General features: G+C 46.4%; 1 protein-coding gene across 1 annotated transcript; it reads left to right on the forward strand.

The window, feature by feature from the left end:
- Nucleotides 1-61: 61 nt before the first annotated feature.
- Nucleotides 62-27,381, forward strand: AKR1E2 (aldo-keto reductase family 1 member E2). Its single transcript, XM_054437091.1, is given in 10 exon segments — nucleotides 62-186; nucleotides 4,504-4,671; nucleotides 7,166-7,282; nucleotides 9,472-9,606; nucleotides 11,259-11,381; nucleotides 13,521-13,618; nucleotides 15,578-15,650; nucleotides 16,215-16,298; nucleotides 21,054-21,136; nucleotides 21,400-27,381. Coding segments are annotated over 10 exon segments (963 nt in total). The 5' UTR covers nucleotides 62-147; the 3' UTR covers nucleotides 21,443-27,381.

Here is a 27,381-nt window from a genome sequence, read left to right on the forward strand (position 1 = left end):
TGCTTCCAGCTGTTGTCGGAGTGTCAACCGTCACAAGGCACTTCCAGCCAGTCGCAGCGGCGCGTCGCCAGCGCCGCAGTAGCTCGCGCGGTGCCTGTCGGTAGCCGCGTGCGGGGCAGCGGGGCAGCGGGGCGGCGGGCGGCGGCCATGGGAGATATCCCAGCCGTGGGCCTCAGCTCCTGGAAGGTGACGCGGTCGCGGGCAGGGAGGCGTGCCTGACCTAGGGGAGCGCGGGACTTGGGGACGCCCGATGGGCCCAGGCCGGGGCTGGGGAGAAGTGCGGCGGCCTCCCCTCCGCCTGGCCGACGCCCGGGAAGGCGCTGCTGAGGTAGCCGCCCACCACCCACACGCAGCCCGGCCCGGCCTTTTCTGAAACGGAGTCGGTGCTGCCCGCGGAGGCGCTCTCTGGGAGAAGCGGGGACCTAGGCAGCCAAGCCTCAGACTCTGGGGCTGCGGCCGCGGCGTTGGGCGGGGCCGCTCTGTGGAGAGGCCGAGCCCTTGAAGTTACTCAGAACTGGAGCGGGGATGCCGAGGGAAGGCCTTGGCGGCGCTGGACTCGGCCGGAGCAGGGAACCTCGAAGCCTCCTCTCCAGCGAAGAGAGAAAGAAAAGTTGGGGCCGGGCGTGGGGTGCGGGCTTGTAATCCCAGCACTTTGGGAGGCCGAGGCAGTAGGATCGCCTGAGCTCAGGAGTTCAAGACCAGCCAGGTCAACATAGCGAAACCCTGTTTCTACAAAAAATGAACAAATCAGCTGGGCTTGGGGGCGCGCGCCTGTGGTCCTAGCTACTCAGGAAGCTGAGGTGGGAGGATCACTGGAGACCAGGAAGTCGATGCTGCAGTGAGCTTTGATGGCGCCACGGCACTCCAGCCTGGGGGACAGAGCCAGACCTTGCTGGAAAAAAAAAAAAAGGAAAATTGGAATTGCTGATTAGGCTTCAAAAGAAACTTTGGGATCTCATGTTCTTCCCTGTTTAGAAGCAACCCGCCCTGATGCCTGAGAAAAAGGACATATCAGCGCTCTGTGCATTTATGGGTTGCAGCGTAATGTTTTGAGACGTGTATACAATTGCAATGTAGTTAAATCAAGCTAATTAACATATCTATCACCTCGCTCAGCTATTGTTTGTGGTGAGATGTTTGAAATGTCTTGTTATTTTGAAATACACATGTGTAGTAAATTATTGTTGACTGTTGGCATCCTAGTGCGCAGTAAGTCTTAAAAGCTGTGTCTCCTGTGTGTTTGAAACTCTGTACGCTTTGATCAGCAACTCCCCATTCCCTCCTTCCTCTCCTCCCCCCAGCCTCTTATAACCGCCATTGTGTTCCATGACCTTTCTCTACTTTGAACTTTACAATTCCTGCCAGTGATTTGAGACAGCACTGACTAAAAAGCGTTTAAAATTTGATCTTTAAAAAAAAAAAAAAGCTAAACTTAGTTGTTGATAAAAGCTATAAGAAGTCATATAGGAAGTTAGTTACTGAAGGAGTCAGAATGTTCAAGGCCTGCTCATGAAAATATTATTTAAATTATTTCTCCTACCTGCTTACCAACTTAGAGGCTAGGAGTGTCGTTTTGTTCATATTGGTTCTCAGCATCTAGTAAAGGACGTGCATCTGGCAGCCCTTCATTCAGTAAGCACTTGATGGATTAAACTGTTGAGTCTCTTGCTTCCCTTTATTTCTGCAACAATTTGGTGCAGGAGTCCAGACTTTCGTGCACACAGGATAAGGAAAAATTAGTGAAAACTGTGCTTAACAGGTCAAAATATTCTGTTTATTTTTCTTGGACTGCAGGTGCATCAAATTGGATTAATAATAGTCACTCATCACTGGTCTATGCAAAGGCTTATTTTTACTTGTCTATTTTTAATAGTGAAGGAACATCACAGACCTATCAGTTATCTGTTGCCCCAGAAATGCTGCATCAATGGCCAAACACCAGACTTCAGTGGTGTACAGCAGCAAGTGTATTCCTCCCACACGGGAGGTCAGGAGAGCAGCTCTGTGGACCTTGGCTGGGCTCCCTCACTTGGGAGTTGGCTGGTCTCAGTTGGGATGGTTGGAGCTACTCCACTTGGCTCCACACACTTCCTGTCCTCGTGCGGTTAGTTAGGGAGTGTTCTCAAGATGATGGCTGAAGCACGAGAGAGCAAGGGGAGCAGTGAGATGTCTGGAGACCTCAGCCTGGGCTCTTCATTATTAGGGGCCACTTGATCCATCTGTGTGCCTGATCGGCGCTGTCTTAATTACTACAGTTCCTTGATAAGCCCCCATACCTAGTAGGGCAGGTCACCTCTCCCTGCTCTTGTAGATTTACAGTGTACAGTTTGATGAGTTTTGACAGATGCATGTACCTGGGTCCTGGCTTTTTATTTTGGCACCTTACTCTCCACTGTAAGTTTTAGAACTAGCTTATAAGGTTCCATGAGAAACTTTATTGGGGTTTTGATTGGAACTACATTAAATCTGTAGACCAGCTTGGAGATAATTGACATCTTTGTAATATTAAATCTTAACTTTTCTACAAGCATGGTATTCTTCTCTGTTAATAAATTGTCCTGAATATGGTTCATTTCTAACATCCTTTCCTATGGTTGTATAGTTTTTCCTGAAGAGAATATATGTCTTCTGTTGGAATTATTGTTGGGTTCTTGATAGTGTGTTATACTACTGGGAATTATATTTCTCTGAAATTACGTTTTCTACTTGTTTCACCTGCTATATTCATTACACTTCCAGCCACTTTACTAAACTGTACTATTATTTCTGTTAATTTGCCTTACATTTGTTTGGATTTTCTACACAAATGATCGTATCATCAGCAAATAATGGTAGTTTACTTTCCTTTTTTTCCAATCTTTAAGCTTAAAATTGCTTCTTCTTAGTTGTTTAGGTACTTCTGGAAAGCACCTCCAGCACAGTGGCCATTCTTGTTTTGTACCTGATTTTAAAGGATGTAGGATGGATTTTTTTTAATATTGATACTGTTTATCAAATTAATTCTTTTCCCCAACTTACTGGGAGTTTAGATTTTGAATCTAAACTGTTATTGAATCTTAACAAATATTGATTGAGATGACTTTTGTTTTTGTATTTTAATCTGTTAATATTGATGAATTACAGATTTTCTAATATCAAACCATCCTTAGATATCTGAGATACACTCAACATGGGTGTGGTATATTATCTTTTCATAAATATTGTTGCATCCAATTTGCTTTTATTTTACTTAGGAATTTTGCAACGGTATTCATGAATAAGATGAATGTGTAACTTTTAATATTTTTGTCTGATTTTGATTTCAGCGTTATGCTAGTTTTGTAGAATGAGTTGAGATAAGTCCATCTTTTTCTGTTGTTTGAAAGTTTGTGTTAAACTGACACGATTTTTTTCTTGAAAATTTTATGAAACTGGTGGTTTTCTCTTTTCTTTTGAATTCCTTGCTTTATTTAATAATTATGTAACTATTCAAGCTTTATTCTTGGGTTAAATTTTTCTAGGAATTTTCCCATTTTATCTCATTTTTCCAAATTATTGACATATAGTTATTGGTAATATTTTCTTTTAAGTCCATTTTATCTGCATGTTTTACTGTCCATTCATGTCAGTTTTTTAAAAAGTTGGCCTCTTCATCAACCTCGCCAGAAGTCTGTTTATTTTACTGAAGTTTTTCAAAGAACTGACTTCTGGTTTTGTTGATCTTCTCTGTTACATCTTTGTTTTCTATTTTATTGATGTTATTCTTAATCATATTTTTATCTTTCCATCCAATTTCTTGGGTTCTTTTTCTAACTTAAGATGGATACTTGATTCATTAGCTTTCAACCACTCTGAATCTGTTGCCTATAAAATGAAGATAATTATGCTGCTCTAACTCCTAGGGTTACTGTGAAGCTCCAGTGAGAAAGTGCTTTGTGAACTATAAAGCCGTTGTCAGTCTTCAGTTTAATGAGATTGCAAACCCGCCCACCCCCATAGTCTTCCCTAGTTCTAGTCCCTTCCCTTGCCTGAGCTTCATTTAGAGTGACTGTTCTCTTTTCTGAACTTATTGCTTATAGCATTATATATTCATTTGGGTTTTGTTATATGCTTCTTTTTGTATGGATACCTTCGTGTGAGTCTATACCTCAGCCTTTATTATTGGACGCTGTGGTATCTGAGTGTACAGGATAAATCTTAAGCCTCTTTGCATCTCAGTTATTATTCATTCTACACTTTTTTATTGCTTTGATCATTCAGGAAGCATACCATCTAGCTCAGTTTTCTGCAGACACTAAAAATAACCTATAGTTTTTTTCCCAAAATATGTAAAGGAGTTGGAACTTACAGTATTCATAAATTCCTTCGTAACTGATATTACCTGTTTTTAGACTGATTATACTAGTACCAAATCAGTGACTTAATTTTTTATGTATTATGTAGTCCACATGCTTGGGTGAAAGGGGAGATTTGTGTTGGATTCCTCTGACTGTGAGAAGACACTTTGTTTTGTTGGTTTTGCAGGCTTCTCCAGGGAAAGTGACTGAGGCAGTGAAAGTGGCCATTGACGCAGGGTACTGGCACTTCTACTGTGCTTACTTTTACCACAACGAGAGGGAGGTTGGAGCAGGGATCCGTTGCAAGATCAAGGAAGGCGCTGTAAGACGGGAGGATCTGTTCATTGCCACTAAGGTAGGGCTTCTCTGTGCAAGGCTGGCAGAGCTTGGGTAATGCTACATCTCTGGAGGGCTTTTTACTTTCTTTATGGCAGTTGATGACTTTGTTTCATACTCAAATCGGAATAAACAAGAATATTCACAGCTTCATGAGCATGCTGAATTATATTGTGTGCAGGTTTGTTTCATATTATTTACTTGGTCATTCAGGTAGGAGTACACAGATACCCCCATTTAACAATACATTGCCAAAATTCAGTTAGTGATGGGCACTTTGACTACAGTGGTGAATAGGACAAAGTCCTAGCCCTCATGAAGTCTGTTTACATGGCGATTCCTAAATTCAGAATCACTGGGGTGATTGTTAAATGCAGATTCCAAATTCTACCCCACATCTGCTGAAGGAGAAACTCTGGGTGTGGAGGAAGCAGCTTGAGCACAGGCATAAGGCAGGAAGCAGCACAGCAGGTGCAGGGGTTTGTAAGAAGCTTGGTGTATTAGTCCGTTCTCACGCTGCTGTAAGAACATACCTGAGACTGGGTAGTTTATAAAGAAAAAGAGGTTTAATTGACTCACAGTTTCACATGGCTGGGGAGGCCTCACAATCATGGCAAAAGGCAAAGGAGGAACAAAGGCACGTCTTACATGGTAGCAGACAAGAGAACGTGTACAGGAGAACTGCCCTTTATAAAACCATCAGTTCTCATGAGACTTATTCACTATCACCAGAAGAGCATAGGAAAAACCTACCCCCATGATTCAGTTACCTCCCACTGGGTCCCTCCCATGACATGTAGGGATTATGGGAGCTACAATTCAAGATGAGATTTGGCTGTGGACACAGCCAAACCAAATCACTTGGTCTCTCTGGACCACACAATGTCAGGTTGCAGGAGTAACGAGAAGTGAGGCTGAGTGGTAGATGGGCTAAGCCATGGAAGTTCAGCTGTGCCCTGTCAGGAGCTGTGCTTTTACCTAGAGACAGAGGAGCCCTGTTTTGTTTTTAAATAGGGCAGCTTGTATCATCTGTGAGTGCAACTTGTGTTGTGTATAGGATATTTTAGTAGGTGAAAGAAGCTTGCATTTGAGGCAGAGGCAGGAGGCCGGGTAGGAGGCATTAACAGCAGTGCAGGTGGAAGATGATGAAGGCCTGCGCTGGCACAGTGGGTGAGGGAGGGAGAAGAGGAAATGGATGTGGAGGGTATTGGGAGGCAGGACCTGTGGAAGATGCAGAGTGGACTACGATAGTGGAGAATTCAAGAATTCCTTTGCTTTTGATTTGGAAGCAGAATGTTAAGACCATGAGATCATGAGTCGTGGGTTCATGGTCTAGCTGCCATTCAGGAGCTGTGAGTATTAGGGATTAGATGGCTCAGGCTCACAGCTTCATTATTTGTAAAATGAGACTTTGGATTTGAGAATTTCTTGAGTAACTTCCCAGCTAAAGTTTCATACCTCAAGATTCAATGTTGTTTCTGTAGTTGAATTGCCTTCTGTTTTACTTTATGGAAGTTAATGTTCTTCAGGCACCACTGCTATCTGCGTTAGAGCAGGGGGTGGTAAGAGAGCAGCCTTGGTGTGTGCTTGGCCAACCAGGGAGAATGTCTTCTGAATAGTCCAGGGAGGGATGTGAGCAACTGGAGGTTTCTAAGGCTCACCCTGCAATTTGGAGCAAGTTGCTTCTGTGTGGATCATAGTCAGCAGTGGAAATATGTTCATTATTTTGGAAATTTGGAAAAGTCATAGAAATGTAATTAGAAATAAATAAATCACACATATACACACCGCATAGAGACAACTGTGATTAACAATGGAATGCATTTACTTCCGGCATTCATTTTTTTATTTTTGTGAAGATACCGTGCTTGTTTGTTTTCATTTATTTGATTCCCCTTTCTTTTACTTTCATTTAACTTATCATTTTTGTTTTTCCCTTGCTCTGATGGAGCCTTCAGGTTAGCTTATGTCACAGTCAATAAAAGTATAATGAGGGGAAAAACACAAGTTTTTCTACATAATGGGAGTGTGGAGGGAAATAGCTAAAAGAAGTAAGGCAGTGTGAGCTAACTCACCTGTAGGCTAACCCACATGGTTACAGTGCCTTAGGAACAGAGAACCCTTAATACGGGGTCTGTGTTAAGTGAGAAACACAAGATAGAGATTCTTCTGATTTTTTGTCATATCTTTTCTGCCTGCAGGAATTTCATTTTTGTTTTTGTTTTTGGTCCCAGTGAATCCAAATAACCATCAAATATCTCTTGGATTCCTGAACTTCCCTTGAGGAGGAGTCAGGCAGAAGGATCCCAGCTTTGGAGCCTCTCCCTGCAGGTGTCCTGGAACTCTTCTGAGGATAATGTCCCTGTCCTCCCATCAGAACCTGCCATGTTGTATTTGTGGTCATCTCATCTTGGCTATTTTGGGTCCAAGACAGTAGCTTTGTGGGGCTACAGAATGGGTGCCATGCTGGCTCTGGGTGGGCATGTGTGACGCTGGTCCCCTCTCCTTTGTAGCTGTGGTGCACCTGCCACAAGAAGTCCTTGGCGAAAACAGCATGCAGAAGGAGTCTCAAGGCCTTGAAGCTGAACTATTTGGACCTCTACCTCATACACTGGCCCATGGGTTTCAAGGTACCGTTCAGTAGGTAGTTCGTTCCGCAGTTTGCAGGACCTTCCTCCCCGTGGTCACACCCTGTCTTGCGGTGGGGAGAGCATGGACCAGCATTCAGGGTCAGAGTTCCCAGGCTGCATCTGCCACATGCTAGCTGCAGCATTTGGGCAGTCCTCTTGATATCTCTGGGCCTCAGTTAAGGAGAGGCTTGGCTTGACCTCTAAGGCCCCCACAGGTCCATCTTTCAAGCCAGTCGCTTTTTTTCCAAGCCAAGAGAGCAGTAAGTTTTTTTCCCTTAGGTTTTCAGGTGAAAGCAGTGATCAGATGAGGAAATACTGCTGCTCAGAGAGAGTTCCCAGTGAATTCCTAGGCCTTGTCTCTTCTTGCAGGTTCTGTTCTCTTTGGGGAGTAAATGCTGTTTTGCAATATGGGAGATATTTGCTTGTTCACCTGCAGCAGGGTCCAGTGGGTTGTGGTGGTAGTTGACTTTTCCACTTGGTTTTATTCTCTTAATTGCTTCACAATGTGTCTGGAGCATGCATCTGAGCCATGGCTCTGTCACTAAGCTACCCCAGTCTGGCCGTGCAACTTCCCTACTCTAGGCAAACTGTTTCTGTTTCACACAGGTCCTGGCCAGGATATCCCTGCATATTTGCCCTGGGCTGTGATGACAGCCTGCCTGGGCAAGGGCCTGGTCACACAGTTGACACCTGTGAAATACAGAAGCCCTTGCAGGGATGTTCTTCCTACAATGGAATGAGTGACTGCTGCTCAGGAGTCTTCTACATACCAACCTGTGAGAAGGTCCCTTTATGTGTGCCACACTGTTGGTTACTGTTTTCGAGTAAAATAACAAAAAACACTTCATTCCTAGCACAGCTTTACTTAACTAAGGCTTTGTATCTAGTTTCCATAAACGATGTGGGCAGCTGTCCATTAGTCACACTGACTAAGAGGGGAAGATACCCAGAGGGCAAAACCAGAGTGATGTCTGTGCCTTGAAATTCATTGCATGCAGAAAATCCTAATTAAAACAATAGCTACAGCTATATTACACTCATTGCCAGCCAGCATTGTTTTAATTATGTACCCAGAACTATTTTAAGTACTTTACACATATTAACTCATTTAATTCTCATGACAGTTCTACAAAGTTGACACCATTAACATCCCTCTTGGAGAGATGATGAAACTAAGATACAGAAAGTTTAAGGTTTAAGTTAGATTATTGGAGCCTAGAAGCATATGCTCAGGTCAGACATTTGTTACACTTTCCTTGCCCTCATCCTTTAGCAGATTCCTGTCTTTGGATTTCTGGGTGGTAGAAAAGGAAAAGGTCTCAGATCACCCAACAAATTACAGAAGAAGATAATGCAGCATCGTCAGCATGTCTTCTGGGCAGTAGGAACTGCTAGGCCTTGTGTGATGCTGGACAATTAGATCGGGGTCCGAGTATGAGTCCTGGGCTGCAATTTTGTGGAGGCTTGGATAAATGTCAACATGGGATGTGGCTTTAAAGTGAGACTGTTAGTTACTTCAGCTCATCATGGAAAATGCCTCTTTCATGTGTATCAGGCTGGAACATGTGACATTCTTCCATTGTTGTTTAGGAGTGTGATTAGGTGTCATTAAATAAACATGCCTATGCCATTCACCCTTAACATGCTATGTGGGAGTGCATGAGGGAGGTAGCTGGATTGCACATCAGTGCTTCTCTGAAGGGTGACTAGGTTCTCGCCCTTTCAAGGTGTTTCTCTCTGCCCTCTACTTCCTGTGTACCTTTGTATTCTCACTTCCTTACCTGTCATCATGATGGGGATTCTAAGAAAGAAGACAAGACCCTAACAGTGGAGTTAGGAGAGGGTTGATTGGGCTCTATAAGACATGAAGAAAGTGCACTCCTCACCCATTCTTTACCCGAAATTAGTAAACTATTTTCTGGAGGCGATGGGAGAGGACAACCTTGCATCAGTAAGGATACAGGGTCTTCCTTTCCCATCTTGTGAGAGATGAACAGTGAACATCAGGCTGGCAGAGGCTTTGCCAGCCATCCAGTCCACCAGCCATTGATCTTTTCTTAGAAAGGTGAAGACTGGACCTGGTCACATGGCCAGGCTGGGGTTCCTTAGTGACAGGGCTGTGGCTTGGATGCAGGTCTCCTGACACATGTTTTTGTTTTTTTTTCACACATCTCAACTCTCCTTCGCAGCCTCCTCATCCAGAATGGATCATGAGCTGCGGTGAACTTTCCTTCTGCCTCTCACATCCTGGAGTGTAGGACTTGCCTCTGGACGAGAGCAACATGGTCATTCCCGGTGACACGGACTTCCTGGACACGTGGGAGGTGAGCTGAGCCACACCACCAGGCAGCCTCATCCTGTGTGGGTCTCCACCCAGGAGGCAGTGAGCCCTGAGCTGCTTGTGTTCAAAGACATCAAGGTTGTCTACCTGAGATGTGGGGTTTGTGGAGCAAACAAGGAATCAATACTTGAAGAACTCAGAGACCTCAGTGACTTTCTTGTTACCTTTGGTTTGGTGTGGTGCAGCTCTCTTGACACATTTGAGGGGTAGCTCGTTATAGAGCTCACTTTTTTTCTCAAATATTCATTTATTTTTTGATTAAAAAACCATATTTATTTCAGATAATACAGGAGAGTTCTTCCATATTAAACTAACATTAAAAATTTTATTTTCCTGGCACCCAGCAGTAACCACTGTTAATGTTTTATAGTTCCTTTTTCTCTCAAGCATTTCAGAGTGATAAAGTTGGCAGCATGGAAGCTCAGGCTGGGGAGGTGAGACCAGTGTCGGGGAAGGTTACCAAATGTCAGCCCATTTCCAGGGTTCAGACCAAAAACAGCCCTTTACTGCAGGGGCTTGCAGTAAAGACTTGAGCAGGAAATTAAGGAGGTGGTGGATTTGAGAGGTTCCTGGAAGTCGACCCACAGGCTGGGGTGGGTTTCAGGCTTGGGCTCCAGCATGGCTGACCGAGCACGTGTGGTCTTATGGTCTTGCTAACCATCATGTGGGATGGGACATCACATTTGAGGCCCAAGAAGAAACTAAGCTTAAGCTTAAGCTTGCTGAGGTTAGGACAGAGGTTGCTGGGTGAAGCTCTCCAGGGAGGAGGCCAGAGGGAACCCTCGGACAGGGAGGAGTCCCAGGCTAGGCTCCCCCCATCAGTAGAAGACAAAGACTGACCTAAGGTATCTGAGATGTCAGGACCAGGGCCCATGGGCCTCAACCCTTTCTGTCACAATGTTTTATGTCCCAAAAGATTTGGGTTAAACTCTAGGGTGCTCATGTAGCACCAGCAAGGTTCCAGTGATCGTTGCAGAGTTGAGGCAGTAACTAACTGCTGCATGTTGGCCCATTGGTCACTCAGGACTTGCTGCTGACTACGGACCCTGGCACGAAGCCATGCTCTTCCTGAAGCTCAGGGGCAGCCTGGCTTGCTGGTCAGTGACCAGCTCAGAGGTTTAGGTTGCTCTGCCCCAAAGTGTCTTAAAATAATAAGTGGAGAAAGTGGGATAGGAGAATGTTGATGTATCCGTGTGCTTAAGAAGGTCAGGGTCTCAGTGGAAAGAAAGGTGAACAAAAAAAACCCGCAGCAGACATGCTTGCCAGACATCAGGAGGAATAGGAACAAGAAGAGCTCACATGTATCGAGTGCTGGACGCCAGCCTTAGCTGACACTTTCTGTGATTCCACATAACCCCTAAACATCCCCGTGGCACAGGCAGTGTCGACCTGTCCTGAAGCTGAGAAAATTGGGGCCAAGTGAGGCCATGCAACTTGCCCAGCATCCCCTAGCCAGGAAAATGGTACTGGAATCAGACCTTGAGTGCAGAAATGCTTTTGAAGCTTCAAGTAAAATATTGTAAAAATACTGGGTCCAACCAGTTTTAGAATACCATACAGAACTGCTGAGGGATGTAGATTGTCAGTGCAGTAGACAGAAGCTTCACACCCAGTGGAGTCGTTGTTCTCTTATAGGCCGTGGAGGACCTGGTGATCATCGGGCTGGTGAAGAACATCGGGGTGTCAAACTTCAACCATGAACAGCTTGAGAGGCTTTTGAATAAGCCTGGGTTGAGGTTCAAGCCACTAACCAACCAGGTAAGCCGATGGAAGCATCAGAGAGTTTAACCTGTGTGGCTGGTCCCCCAGCTGCCACCTCCACAGGGCTCTTCTGGAAATGGAAGGATGGGTGAAGCACAAAACAGGCCTGTTCTCCTCTGGCAGCACTCAGAATGGTGACTAAAGGCAGCAGCTAGGCAAGTGGCTTTCTTGAAGGTGTGTCTGGGTAGATGGTACTGTTGGCAAGCAGGGCATGAGCTGACGCTTGGCCCTCCATGTGCAGTGCAGGCAGGTCACCAGGTGTACTCAGAAGCAGTCAGGGTCCTGGCAGGTGCCTCAACCTTATTCAGGAACATGGGCCTCCCCTCCACCTCTTCCCAGCCTGCAGACTGCAGCAAGAAAGAGTGGATGACCAGTTGGCTTCACACCAGGCTCACAGGCTGCTGAAACTGATGCAGGCACTTTGTTTTTTTAATGCAGAGAAAAGACTTGTGGGGAAATAACTATTGTATTTTCTAGACTAGCTTTGTATGTTCAAAAATCATTTATACAGTACTTAAGCTTTTTATCGAAGAGTAGAAGTGCACATGTGAAAATGGAACTGTATAAATTGAGCATAGCTCTGGGACGAGCATCCAGCTCAGTAAACAGCACGTCCAGTACCTCTGTAACCCCTGCCGAGCACAGCATCGTTCCCATTCCCAGCAGCTGGGATTCACTTCTGAACTTTACACAGGTAAAATAAAATGATAATGCAACATAAACCCCTCTGTGCTCGCCTCTTTCACACAGCACTGTGTTTCTGTGCATGTGATTGTAGATAGTGCTCTCTTATTTCTTGTGGTATTCTGTTTTGTAAATTAACCACAATTGAGTTATCCATTCTGCTGTTAATGGGCACTTGGACAGTTTCCAGTTTGGGACTATTAAGAATAGAGCATCACGTTCTATTTTTTTGAATAAATATGCTTTTTAAAAAAGTTCTGTATGGAGTAGATGCAGAAAAGTGTGTGAATCATAAAAGGCATACGTAGCTTGATGAATTTTTGCAAGTGAACAAACTCAAGTATTCAGCACCCAGAACAAGAAAAAAGCCCTCAGCCATTCAGTAGCTCCCCTGGGTCCTGTTGTAGCCTCCACCATGAAGAGCAGCCTGGCTTCTGACCCAGCTTCTCATGTAGTTTAGCTTTGCCTTGTATACAACCCTATATACATAAGTTTTGATATATGTTTATATGGATAGTAGCTTCCGTTTTGTGTCAGTATATTTAGTTGTTCAGCACTTTAAATACCTGGGAATGATTATGGCATAGTCTGAGTAGACAAGGTGGGGTGGAGGGTCTGCTTTCTGATAGGTTGATGGACACCCAGGAACACAGGATTCGGAAGGCTCCAGAAGGGCTGGCCTCTCTTTTGGAGGCTTTCCAAAGAGGCTGATCTTGATGAACTTGGCATGTTCCTGAGAGCAAAAGCACTATTCATAGTTCTCTGTAATTTACACTAAATAACTATTTATTTTAAATCTCCTTATAACCTGGAATTATATATGAGAGTTTAGAGAATGTGCAAGAGACAGAGATCCTGCTCTCTAGCTTCTTAAAATGTTCATTCAAGTCACCTGTAGCATGTATTTGTCACATGTAGTTCCTCAATTTCATTCATTCATTCAGTGGATATATTTTTGGCACTTCCTACATGTCTAGATTGTTCTTAGTGTTGGTGAGACATCTATGAACAAAACAAATTCAAACAAAAATCTCTATCTTCATGAGGCTTAGATCTTGGTGACCACGGAAAGACAGTTAGCAAATATGTAAAATCTATGAGATGTCAGATAGTGATAGGTGCTGTAGAGGAAAATAAAGGCCAGGGGGAGTTGACAGCTATGGAGTGTTACAGTCTTTACCTGAGTGCTCAGGAAAGGCCCTGCAGAGCAGGTGGCATTGGAATATTCAGATGATGTAGGTGTCCCCAAGGCCGTGGACTCAGAGACCATGACACCTGCTGGCCTCTTGGAGATTGCTCTGTCCAGCCTCCTCACAACAGAAACACTTAGGCCTGGAGCTGGGCCCCATGGCTACTCGGTGACAGCCAAGACTTTGACGCAGGTCTTCTCTTGTAGAGCTTTTCTTGAACACTAGTGGTCTGAATTTTATGTAAGCTGTGATTCTGTTATAGATTGAGTGCCACCCATATCTTCCTCAGAAGAATCTGATCAGTTTTTGCCAATCCAGAGATGTGTCCGTGACTGCTTACCGTCCTCTTGGTGGCTTGTGGTAATGATACATCAGTGGTGTGTTAGTCAGAGTCCAACTGGGAAGTAGATGCCACCTTCTCATTTCCTTGGGATGATTGAGGGAGGGCTTAATGGATGTTTTGACAGGGTGTGGAGGGACAGTACTATAGGGGGCTGTCCACACCTCTCAAGCCTGGGGTTGAAGGCATGGTTTATTATTGGAAGCCAGGGAGTGGCTGTGAGTGGGCTGCCCTGGGAGGGTCAGGACCTCTTCAGGGACATAAATCAGCCTGGAGTGACCCCTTTGCTGAGTTCCCCACCAGGGTGTCAGTCCCCTTCTGACCTCCTGACAAGGATGCTCCCCAGGGCTCTCTGTGGTTGGATGAGGCAAAGCCTGCTGTCATCTTTACCCAGGCCCTCCTGCAGCTGTACTGTGCTCCCAAGATCAGCTAAGGACATCCAGCCATTCAGCCACCTAAGCCAGAAGCTTGGAAATCATCCCTTCCCACATCCCGAGTCCAATCCAGCACCAAAGTCTATTGATTATTCTGCCAGGAGAAGTTGGACTTTGTTTCATGATTTCATTTCTGCCATCACTGTCACTGCCTTAGTTAAGTAGAATTCCCGAGGTCATTAGAGGAGCCCCTCAGCTCCCTCCCTGGCCCACTCCATTCCAATCCATTGCTCTCAGGGGGAGCTGAAAGGAGCTGTCTCTTTCCTATGATCATATCACTTTCCTGGGAAAAATTCTTCAGGTCTTGGTGTGGCCTGTGAGATGCAGCCAGGGTGACCTCTGCCTGCCTCTGGCCTCATTCCTCCCCATCCCTGTGAACATCCTGGGCTTCAGCCACATGAAGCTGCTGTGGGGTCCTTGGATAGAACATGTTTTCTCACCTCTGTGCCTTTGCAAATACTGTTCTCTTTACCCACGAATCTTTTTTTTTTTTTTTTTAATCTGGCAAACTCCAGTTTCTAATTTAAGGTTCAGTCCAGCATCATCTTCTCCAGGAAGCCCTCCTGACCCCTTATTTATGTTTCTTACACAGCCCTTGTCACACTGTCTTGTGATTTTCTTCTCAGTCCCTTCCACTAGTCAAAGCAACCAGAGTGCAGGTATCTTATTTATTCTTCTCTTCCCAGCTCCTAGCTCAGCACCTGGGAAACATTGGGAACCCCGAAAAGGCTGAAATTACTTGAGTTTTATCACCTGTGTGTTTTCCTTGTGAAGTGGGGCATGTGTGTTTGAACTTGGAACCAGCTAGAGAGTCCCTAGAAGGCTGGGTCCATTCCACAGCTGAGCTTTGGGGTAGAGGATCCTCTGATGGAGTGAGTCAGGGAGCTCTCAGACTGACTGGGGTGGGCAACTGGGCACTCTGTTTGGTTCCTTCAGGAGACCTTGAGGACGATACTAGCACAATGCCTGAAACAGGGTGATGGCTTAGTACACACTTGTTAAAAAAATGAATCCTCAGAGTTCTCAGGGCCCACCCGTGCCTGAACACAGGATGCATAGAGACTCTATGGTCATCTTCAAAATCACTTTTAAAGGTTCCACATGTTCACAATATTCACTTTTTAGTAGTATTTTGGGCAAACTTTTCTGAAAGTATCATCATCAACAAATATCGATTCGCTGTGCTGTGCCAGGGTGTACAGTAGAAGCTGAGAAGTCAGAGAGCCCTGAGAGTCAGGGAGAGTCAAAGCTTGGGAGCCCACTGGCTGCATGCGCTGACATGGCCATCTGGTTCTTGAGGAAAAGCACAAAATACACATGAAAAGTGATGTCATGTAGCCTTGTTCACCAAAGTTTTAGCAGTGGTTATCTCCATACTGGAAATGTGGGGTGATGTGCTTTTCTGCATTTTAAAATTTCCTGTAGTCAGCATGTGTCATGATTAGAAAATAAATCTTTCATTTTGGACAAAGATTTCTTCTTTCTAAAGAAAGGGGCATCCATGTTGGATCTCCTGGCTCACCCCCCTGTGCTGTGTCTCTCTAGTGAGGGGGTTGACCTCATAGACGACCCTGTGATCCAGAGGATTGCAAAGGAGCACGGCAAGTCTTCCGCTCAGGTAGGGAGGGAGGGCTGTTCTGAGCCAGGTGGGGTTCTCTGACCGCTCCACATCCTTGGGGAGTCCTGGGGCTTGGAAGGTCTCAGGAAGGGACTGGCTCACCCAGGTGAGTCCATGACTCATTAGAACCTCCCAGCGTTAAGCAGAAGTTGGTCTGCAGCCACATTCCTAGTCACTCAAGCCACGTACTCTTGCCTCCGAGCCTGTCTAGACTCAGAGGAGGAGTTTCCAGGCCTTCTCCCTCTGCCCCACCAACTGCATGCATGGTTAGTATGAGATGGAACAGAAAAGTTATTTATTCTAGTCTTCTTTGTTCTAATGTCCAGTGGGGGGCCGGGCACATGTTAAGGAATTCTCATTAAGTAGATTGTCTGATCTCCTCCTTGGGCTGATGACTGTCATTACCAACATATTGACAGAGCTGCTCAGTAAATGCCAGTAATAGTAGCTGCTGTCATTGATTCTTGGACTCTTACTGCATGATAAAACTCACAATGTTAGAAAATAACTTAGACTACATGGGATTTCTCTTTGTATGAGAGTAGACTTTTTCTTTCCGTGCAGATTGTGATCCGATTTCAAATCCAGAGGAACGTGATAGTGATCCCTGGATCTATCACCCCAAGTCACATTAAAGAGAATATCCAGGTGGGTGTTTTCCTTCTTTTATTTAGCGAGTTTCAGATCATGTGTTAGATGGGAAGGGATGACTGCTGTAGCATACAGCTTCAGGATCGCGGGGCTTGATATGTCAGGGGCCTCTCCCTCTGCACTGCGGGTGTTGGTGGTTGACCTTTTACTCAGCGATCAAAGGACTCAGGCTCCTTCCATCTTAGGCCCTCTCTCCCCTAGGGTGTTGGTGTCTTCTCCATCCAGCCCAAGATTAGGAAGGAGGGAAGAGCATCTTGTTGGGAAGATTTGTATGGGCCAGGCTTGAGCATGTGCACCAGTCACATGGCTGCGCTAGCCCGCAGGGGAGGCTGGATGTCTCCTAAGCGTGTGCTCAGGAGAAAGGAGAGGCAGTCGGTGGACAGGTCGCCACCTCTGTCGCATGGGGGCATGCCCACGTGGCCTGAGGGCACTGCTTTGAGTTGTGTGGGAAGATTCTGGTCCTGACTCCTGTCTAGTGACTTCCGAGAGGCAGGAGTGAAGACTGGAACAGGTGGAGTGTGTGCAGAACATCGAGAGGCAGCAGTCCTTTTCAGGGCAACCTTTTCACCTAAGCCAAGAACCACAGAAGTGTGTGAAATCTATTTTTGGAGCTATGTGAAGGAACTCTGTGTGGCTTCAACCCTGACGACATAGTCTGTAACCCAGTCAGGGCCATGGACTTGGGATTCCCACAGGCCCACTCACGATTTAACTGCTGCGTGACCTCTCTCAGCCTTTGTTTCTTCATTAGAGCGCCCTTCTGATAGGATCACTGAGGGTGAAATGTAATGATACAGTGAAGGGATAGCATAGTGCCTGGCGTATGAAAGTACCTGATGCTCTTAGCTGCCAGTCACCCCCAGTCACGGATGTCACCTGTGACGATCTCACAGGCGACGACAGGCATTGGTGGCAGCCCACACCCATTGATCATGTCAGCACAGGTGTGTGTGATCCTGGGGCCAGCTGCACAGCTGCATTTTCATAGACAGCATGTACCCAGGAGTATGCTCCCTCTTGGTGTCTGAGCTGCCCATGAGCTCCACAAGGCACTGCTGCATTCTCAGGGCTCAGTTTGGTTGTGTCAAGCAAGCATCGCCATCGGGGTTTATTGACCCATCTGTAGCAGTGCCTGTGCCCTCAGGCTTGCTGTGCATGCCAAGCTGGCTGCAGGTGGGCATAGCCCTGCCATTGGCAGGAGAGGCAGGCCTCCCACGATGGGAGGACCAGGTGATGGGCAGGCTCCTCATGGTGTCCACAGCGCTCTCCCTGCCAGGCCTTTGTCCAGCTCACCTGCTGCCCGCATGCACTTCTCCTCTCCTTCCTCAGGTGTCCTGCTCTTTGAATGGCCCAGAGCAGCTCTGGGTGACCAGCTAACCTTAAGCCTGAAAAGTATGGATTTGGCTAAGCTGTAAACTCAGTTCTCTCCAATGGCTGCTGACGGGCCTCTTGGAACGAGGCTGTAGGTCTCTTGTAGTGGTTAGAATTGAGCATTGCTGACTGACCAGCATCTGCTCCACATGATGTGTCCGGAATTGGTGGGTTCTTGGTCTCACTGACTTCAGGAATGAAGCCGCGGACCCTCGCGGTGAGTGTTACAGTTCTTAAAGGCGGCGTGTCCGGGGTTTTTCCTTCTGATGTTCGGATGTGTTCGGAGTTTCTTCCTCCTGGAGGGTTCGTGGTCTCACTGGCTCAGGAGTGAAGCTGCAGACCTTTGCGGTGAGTGTTACAGCTCTTAAGGTGGCGCGTCTGGAGTTGTTCGTTCCTCCCGGTGGGTTCGTGGTCTTATTGGCTTCAGGAGTGAAGCTGCAGACCTTTGCGGTGAGTGTTACAGCTCATAAAGGCAGTGTGGACCCAAAGAGTGAACAGCAGCAAGATTTATTGCAAAGAGCGAAACAACAAAGCTTCCGCAGTGTGGAACGGGACCCCAGCGGGTTGCCACTGCTGGCTGGGGCAGCCTGCTTTTATTCTCTTATCTGGCCCCACCCACATCCTGCTGATTGGTCCATTTTACAGAGAGCCGCGTGGTCTGTTTTGACAGGGTGCTGATGGGTGTGTTTATAATCTCTGAGCTAGACACAAAGGTTCTCCATGTCCCCACTAGATTAGCTAGATACAGTGTCCACACAAAGGTTCTCCAAGTCCCCACCAGAGTAGCTAGATACAGAGTGTCAATTGGTGCATTCACAAACCCTGAGCTAGACACAGGGTGCTGATTGGTGTGTTTACAAACCTTGAGCTAGATACAGAGGGCCAATTGGTGTATTTACAATCCCTTAGCTAGACATAAAAGTTCTCCAAGTCCCCACCAGAGAACCTAGATACAGAGTGTTGATTGGTGCATTCATTCACAAACCCTGAGTTAGACACAGGGTGCTGATTGGTGTGTTTACAAACCTTGAGCTAGATACAGAGTGCCGACTGGTGTATTTACAATCCCCTAGCTAGACATAAAGGTTCTCCAAGTCCCCACCAGTCAGGAGCCCAACTGGCTTCACCCAGTGGATCGCGCACTAGGGCCACAGGTGGAGCTGCCTGCCAGTCCTGGGCAGTGTGCCGGCACTCCTCAGCCCTTGGATAGTCCATGGGACTGGGCGCCATGGAGCAGGGGGCGGTGCTCATTGGGGAGGCTCCGGCTGCACAGGAGCCCACGGAGGGCGCGGGAAGCTCAGGCATGGCAGGCTGCAGGTCCCGAGCCCTGCCCTGTGGGGAGGCAGCTAAGGCCTGGCGAGAAATGGAGCGCAGCGCCGGTGGGCCGGCACTGCTGGGGGACCCAGCACACCCTCTGCAGCCGCTGGCCCGGGTGCTAAGTCCCTCATTGCCCGGGCCAGCAGGGCCTGCCGGCCGCTCCGAGTGCCGGCCGGCGGAGCCCACACCCACCCGGAACTCACGCTGGCCCGCAAGCACCGCGTGCAGCCCTGGTTCCCACCCGCGTCTCTCCCTCCACACCTCCCCGCAAGCTGAGGGAGCCGACTTTGGCCTCGGCCAGCCCAGGAAGGGGCTCCCACAGTGCAGCGGCCGGCTGAAGGGCTCCTCAAGTGCCGCCAAAGTGGGAGCCCAGGCAGAGGAGGCACAGAGAGCGAGCGAGGGCTGTGAGGGCTGCCAGCACGCTGTCACCCCTCAATGGGGGCCTGGCCTAAGGTGCCCTCTGTGCCCTGCAGGGCAGCTAGGATTGCCCCTGGGAGGACATAGGCTGGGGAAGATTATCTGACCCTCCCATGGGAGGAACCACCGCGTGAGCAGCTCAGCAGGTGGCAGGGGGCCACATCGCCCCAGTTCTGCCCTTGTGGCTCTCAATGCCCGGGATCCCCACGGCCTAGGAGCAGTGAATGTGACACGGGGACCTCGGGCCCAGCTGAGATGCCACCATTCCTCTGTTAGGTCTGCTACACACTGAGGGGAAATGCCATCCTCAGGCAGTGAGACAGGACCAGGCTGACGTGAGACCTGAAGGCCAAAGCCGAAGTGATCTGATGGCTCAGGACAGACAGCAGCAGCGGGTTAGGAGGGCCCGGAGGAAGTGCTTATGCTGTCAGGAGGAGGTGAGAGCCGGGTCCACGAGACTCACCAGGGAGAAAAAAGGCGTCCAGTGCAGGGGGCTACCCCGGCCCGCCCCCTGTGGCCCCGGTGCCACTCAGAACTGCTGCTACAAGGCTGCCCACCCTTTATAAGGACTCTTCTAGAACTGCTCACTGTTCCCCTTAAACCCAAGAATCCGCCTACCCCGGCCCCAGCACTCCCCACTCCCTCCAGATGACACGCTGAGGCTACTTTCTCCTGGCCTCAGGAGGGGGAGGCTCTTGTTGGGGAGAGGCTGGGGGGCTCCAGGTCCTTGCATTGGAATTACTCAATGCACCCCTCCTCCCGCTGCAAGACAGCCACTCTGCCAGGCCGGGGTGGATGCTGATGCTGTGGCCATGGGTCCTGTTCCTCAGTGTGTGGGGACAGCAAAAGGGGAGGGAAGGGCTGAGAAGAATACTGTTTTCAAGGAAGAAAAATGGATCACTCAGAAAACGTACTCTGTGATATGGGTACTGTTAGAGTTCATAGTCCCAGGGCCAAGTGGGTCCCTAGTTGGCAGGTGTGTGGAACAAATTGTTTTGTTGGGGTTTTGAGGGGTAGCAGAGTCAGTGGGAAAAATTCTGTGCCATACCTGTTTCTTTTTTTTGAGATGGAGTTTCATGCTGTCATCCAAGCTGGAGTGCAGTGGTGCGATCTCGGCTCACTGCAAATTCCACCTCCTGGGTTCAAGTGGTTCTCCTGCCTCAGCCACCTGAATAGCTGGGACTAGAGGCACACGCCACCATGTCTGGCTAATTTTTAAATTTTTAGTAGAGATGGGGTTTCACCATATTGGCCAGGCTGGTCTCAAACTCCTGACCTCGTGATCTGCCCATCTTGGCTTCCCAAAGTGCTGGGATTATAGGCGTGAGCCACTGCGCCCAGCCGCTGTAACTTTTAACAATTCCCATATGTCCTTTATTCCACTAAGATGAGTGCAGTATATATTTCCGTCTGTCTAAGGCTTCCTAAATGTAGCCAAGGCCAAGCCAACACCAGTCACATGATCAAAATCAAAGGGCATTTGGGGAATCCAGGCTGTGATTCAGGGAAGTTCCAAGTATCTGATGAAGTGTTTGTTTTACATCTTTGTGCCCCTTGAAGGCCTAGTGCAGTGCTATGTAGGTAACATGTGCTCCATTAAATGTGAATTAAACTAAGGTTTCTACAAACATTGTGTTTTGGTTCCAGGTGTTTGATTTTGAATTAACACAGTACGATATGGATAACATCCTCAGCCTAGACAGGAATCTCCAACTGGCCACATTCCCCATGTAAATATGGCTCCTTCTTTTTAAAATAGAGGGAAGAATATACAGATTGAATGATTGGTATCTGAATAGGTATTTATCATACACATTTTAGATTAATTAAACCTTCTCTTTGTAATTCTTTCCTGTTTGAAGATGAGCCACTGAATGAAGCTAATTTCATGCACCAGGGAGTTTAAAAGTATATAACTATATCATTTAAAATGTTTCTCTTAAAAAATAATCACTCTTTGTTTCTATTTTTGATTTGTTTTTCTGTTTTTCAGAACTAAAAATCACAAAGACTATCCTTTCCACATAGAATACTGAGGACAGCTTCCCCTTCCTTGTTTCTGCTCAGCCCAGATGCAGATCACCATTGGTGATGTTGACCCTCCTCTGTCATCACAGCGCCAGGGCAGCTGTGCCTGGGACAGGAGCCACACAGTCAGAGGGGGGTGCAAGAGCCGCCTTCTCTGACAAATCTGGAGAATTGAGCGTGTTCTAAGTGAAGGCACTGGGGTTTCTCCAAGACAGCCTGTGTGGCCTCTACTCTGAACAAACACACTGATGACTCATCGATGAAATTTGCCTTCACATTTTAAGAAAACTTTATCTTATGGAGTTATTTAAGCCATCTACAGAGCTGAGGAAACAGTGTAATGTGTCTCTGCCCCATTGCGCAGCTCCACCCATTGTGCCCCAGGCCAGCCCGCGTCACCTTCACTTCCTTCTCTGCCCTGCCAATGGCCCCAGGTATTCTAAAGCAGAGCCCTTCCCTTCCCCTAGTGGGAAGGAAAATGGGATAAGTCTGGGACACTGTTTCAGTTCAGTAAAGAGGCTTTTTTCTTCCTTAAAAATCTGAATTTTAATTTCTTTTTTTTTTTTTTGAAACAGAGGCTCACTATGTCGCCCAGGCTGGAGTATAGTCAAGTGATCTCAGCTCACTGCAACCTCTGCCTCCTGGGCTTAAGTGATCCTCCTGCCTCAGCCTCCCAAGTAGCTGGTTAATTCCTAAATACCAGTTTTTAATATGGTCTTCTGATAAGTCAGATTATACCTGGGGAACCCCCATAGCGGAGATGAAATACAGCTCACTTTCTCACATCTGCTCATTCAGCCTGTTTAGATTCATGTATCAGAAGGAGGCCCGGCAGAGCATGGTGTTCACACCCAGGCATTGGTAGAGGGTGTGGTTTAATGGACTTTGTGTGGTCCAGACGCCATGATCCCTGTCCTTGCTGTCTGCTCAGTGAATCTGGCCTAGCTCTTGTGCCCTGGGATTCACACCGAATCTCCAAGGATGTGACTTCTCAACTCACAGGCCCTTGGCTCCTATTCAAAATGAGTTAAGCCGGAAAGAAATTGATGTCGACTCCATGGTCTCTTCCCGCTTCTTGCGTCCCCCACATCAGCCTCCATACGAGCCTCTCATTTCCTCCTCCCTCTGCATCAGGTTCAGGGAAGATATGGAGGTGTTGCCCAGTGGCTGAAGGGGACTGTTTGCGGACAGTTCCCCTCCACATCACTTCCCATTTTTCACTTTATCACAGGCAGGCCAGCTGAGTTAGAGGTGTGGGTTCTGCAGATAAAAGTTGTGCCTTTCTAGCTCTGTGATCCTGAGCAGATTGCCTCACCTCCCAGCCCTTGGTGTCCTTGTCCACTCAATGGAGGAATTGCAGCACCTCCCAGTTGTGGAGACAGTGTCTGGCCCAGGATATGTTCCAGGAAGAATGCGTTGTTACTGCGACCAGTATCATTGCCATTGCCTCGTTCCTCAGTTTCTCATCCACCTCCCTGCCCAGCCTTCCAGATGTGCAGGGGCGTGTAGAAACCTTCTAGCTTGGCCTCAAGAGAGGACTTTGCCGCAGGCGTCACCAAAACTAAAAGACGTGACTGGTGCGAGAGCCTCATGGGAGCCTCGCCCTACTGGGGGTAGGATTGAGGGTGGGGTGTCATGGTTTCACCAAGTTTCCAGGGAGAGTTTAATCAGAAGACTGTTTACAAAGGACTCAGGAAATGGGAGAGTCTCTTGACCTTCCTATGATCAGGCCCTGCTCCACCACCATGGACCTTTAATTTTTCCATGTTCGTGACTCCTTATCATTCATTAGCTGTGTGACTTTGTGCAAATTACTTAACCTCTTAAACCTTTAAACTCTTTGTCACTGTCTACCTAGAGGTGTTAGGATTCAGTGGCACAGTGCTATGCAGCAGGTGACACAGTCATCTGCATGTAGCACTCTTGTGAACACATGCGTGTGTAGGTGTGTGACTTGTATTTTATCTCCCACAGAGTCAAAAATCTACCTGCTATTTTGTGAATTTTCCTTGTCACTTATACCTAAACCATTGTTCGTTGACCTTGAAAGTAGAGAGTAGAATGGTGGTTACCAGAGGCTGGGGAGGGCAGGGGTGGATGGCTGATGAGGAGAGGTTGGTCAGCAAGGACAAAGCTGCAGTTGGGAGGAATGAGTCTCAGCGCTCCATTGCACAGTAGCATGAGTTGGTTAACAATAATACGTCAGGTGTCTCACGATAGCTGGCCACTGAGGATCCACTACGGTATTTGCATTTCATGGATTTACTTCCAGCCGGCATGAAAACTGAGTGAAGCTGACCAGCAGGTGGCGCTGGGAAGCACTTAATGTTCCAGTGCATCTGCGGCTCTTAACAGGAGATGGCAGCCTTTTACTGTCTTTAAAAGACCTCTTCAACTTTGTACAATCACAGGAAGGAAACAATGGATAGCAAAAAGAGGCAAACACTGGGCAATTGCAAAGCTTAAAAAGTTTCACAGAAGTTACGCAGCCTCGTTCTTGAGCAGTATTTCCCAGTTCCCTTTTCAGATGGTAATTGATAACCCGGTCCCTCTTGTCTGTTCATTCTGAGTGGAGCTGACAAGCCCTCCCCTTCCTTGGTTCCCTGCTTTTCTCTAGGGAATGTGACTTCTATGTAAGTTCTTCCCCACTCTGGGGCCTGGAGACCAAGGTCCACAGAGGAGGTGTAAACGTGTGCCCTTACGGGACCCTCTGCGTCAAATGATTGTGGGCATCTCTCCTGACTTTAAGACTGGGAGATACTCAGATACTCGTTTCAGTAGCTGCTTCTCCTCATTGGCACTTTCTTATTTTATTTGAATGGAAAATCCAAGGATAAGTGGTAATCAAAGGCTTAAAAAGCTGGAAACAGATTCGGGAGGTGTGGATGAGCATCAAATGGGCATCAAGGAGCAAGAGACCTTGGGGAGGATGGCAGGGGCTCACTGACTGATGGCAGTTTATGTTTGATTGTTTTGAGAAACTGCCAACTGTTTCCCAAAGTGCACAGGCTTACAGTCGCATCAGCAATGTGCAAGATTCCGGTTTCTCCACACCCTCGCCAGCATTAGTTTTGATCTGCCCCTGTTGTTGTTACAGCTATTTTAGTGGAAGTTCAGTGGTGTCTCATTGTGGATTTAATTACAATTCCTTACTGCCTAATGATCTGAGCATCTTTTCACGTGCTTATTGGCCATTCGTATGTCTTTGATGAAATCCCCCATGGCATTCCTATGAGTTCACTGTGGTGCCGCAGGGTGACTATGTGCACAGTCTTGGAACTGTGCATTTAGATACTATTTATTAGTTCCCAACTTTAATCAGTGATAAAATTCGCATTTTAGCACGTTTATTTCTCCATCTTTTCTCTTTCTTCCATTTCTCCTTTTCTTCACACAGACATCTAATATGCACCTTAAACTTTATGTGTCTAAAACAATGCTTCAAGCACAACCCCAGCTCTCCAACAAGCTTTCTTTATTGTTATTCCTTAGTTATAAAGATGAGGAAGACTTGGTCTTGCTCTTAAACACCCTAGTTGAAATGGGACAGGCACACATGTGGAGGCGATCACAGTACAGTGACATGTGATGCGACCAGCTCTGGCTGGGTTCGGGCACATTTTCATTTTATATCATGAAATTGATCAAGACCCTGTGTCTTCATTGTGTTTCCTTTTTCTTGTTATGCAGCATATTTTCACAGGACTGAATTCTTTTACGTATCCATACACTGGGGCAAATCAACTATCCAGACCTAGGTTAGCAACATTAGATGATGTGACATCCACTGTGCTGTGGTCATTGTCACTCCTGGTTGGATTCTGCTCTGGGCAGAGAGGACTAATGGGCGTGACTCTAGGCCCAGTTTCCATGGCCTGGCAGTCCTCACTAGGAGACTAGAGCTGGACTGGAAGCCTATCTTCACCAACTGGTTTCTGGTACTTTGAACACATAGAGAACAAGGAAAACTACAATTTTTAATGTGCATTTCTGTCACATATCGCCTCTGCCACTTAGAATTATATCCATGCTCCAACACCAATCCCTCCCTAACATTAGCTAGTACTAACTTGATGCTTTCTGTGTGCCAGGTACTATTCTGTAAGTATGTTACACGTTTTAACTCAATCTTCACAGAAAGGTAGGATTTACCATTATTTCCATTTTATAAATGAAATAACCAAGGAATAGAGAAGTTAAGTAAATTACCCGCAAATACCCAGTTAGTAAAGTGATGTGAGTAGAATTTGACTCGATAAATCTGGCTTCAGAGGCTGGGCTCTTAATTACATACCATGTGGGAAATAGTTAACTATGTACTCTTTCTCTTGGAATTAATCTTTTTAAACTATGTAAATAAGAGGGTGAGACTTTTGGTGTTGATTCCTGAGAAGATAGGACACATTCCACCCCGCAGGATTGGCATGTGGCCCAGTGACAGTGCCAGAACCTTTGAACACACAGCTCCATTCCATGTGACACCAGTGGAAAATCAAACATTTCTTGGCAGTGTTGATGAGTATTTGGATGAAAGAAACAGAAGAGCTCATTAAACCTGCAAAACTCTATTCCAATGGTGACCAGCATTACTTCACCTGGGAAATCATTGAAAAACAATTACTGTGAGACCAGATTGGTGAGTCACATGAATTCAAGCCATTATATGCTTAATTTACTTCCAGGCCTGATTTTAAACAGAGGCGATATATTTAAATCAGAAGGAGATATGGAAACAGCAATTTCTTGGCTAGAAAAGTCAACATCTCTAGGGGGAAGTGGAAAATTCTCAAAGAGCTGAAGAGCATGAAAAAGGCTCCTTCTCTTGTCAAGACAGATGACAGCCCTCACTAGTGAAGAAGATTCTACAGGCAGAAAGGGCCCTGAACAAATGCCGGGCAACAACAGAAACTGTGGTGCAATTAATTCTTGTAAAATAATAAGACAGAAATAGCTCCATCAATGGAAGGAGAATACAGTTAGCTAGAGACTACCCAAAACGAGAATCTCTGAAATTAAGTTAGATTAAGTTGGATTGAGTTGTGACAGCTGCAGGGACAGACCTTCACTACTGTGCCACCCCACCTGGTGTCTAATGAATTTACGCTGAAGCAGGTTAGGAAAATTGGAAAGCAGAAAATACAACAGAGATGGATGGGCAAGGTCTGCTGGAACTGCTGCTGCTTTTTTATTTTCATTTTATTTTTTTGTTGTTGTTCTAAAAATATTTTATTCTTTTTTTTTTTGGCTTACACGGCAGAAATTCATTTTCTCACAGTTTTAGAGGCTAGAAGTCTAGGGTCAAGGTGTTAACAGATTTGGTTTCGTCTGAGGCCTCTCTCCAGGACTTTTCCTTCTGTGTCCTCACATGGTCTTCCTTCTGTGTGTGTCTGTGACCTTGAGGGATATTTTAAAGCTGAAGAGATAAAAGAGGTTGTGGGGCTATGTCTTAAGACAAAAGAACATTTAGGAAACCTCAGGAAATGATCAGAGTGGGATAGATGTTACTAGAAGAAACAAAGAAATTGAATTCAATTGGGAGTTGGAATCATTTACAAAGCAATGGGGAAAGTAAGCCCCTAAAAACTATTGTAGCATATAATAACCAGAGCCAGACTCTCATAATGTATTCCCCAAGACAAAAGAAAAATATTTACAAGATTGGCATTGTTTTATATGTTTGCGAACTTATTTAATAAGTCTGGCTTAGTAGATTTCATATCTGAGTCTGCATTCAATCAAAATGTCTTGGCTAAACTTCATGAAAAAACCCCAGCCTCATAAATTAGTAGTTGGAAAAAGGAGGCATATTTAGAGCTTTTTCAGATAATTGTATTGTATTTCTTTGATACATTAGACTGGACACACAGTAGTTTGTTTAAGGTTAATTGCAATATTGCAATGAGATACTTGTTGCCAAAAAAAACAAAAAAAAAGCCAAACTCTGTAA

Source organism: Pongo pygmaeus, chromosome 8 (assembly GCF_028885625.2).
Source record: "Pongo pygmaeus isolate AG05252 chromosome 8, NHGRI_mPonPyg2-v2.0_pri, whole genome shotgun sequence".
NCBI classification, from domain to species: domain Eukaryota; kingdom Metazoa; phylum Chordata; class Mammalia; order Primates; family Hominidae; genus Pongo; species Pongo pygmaeus.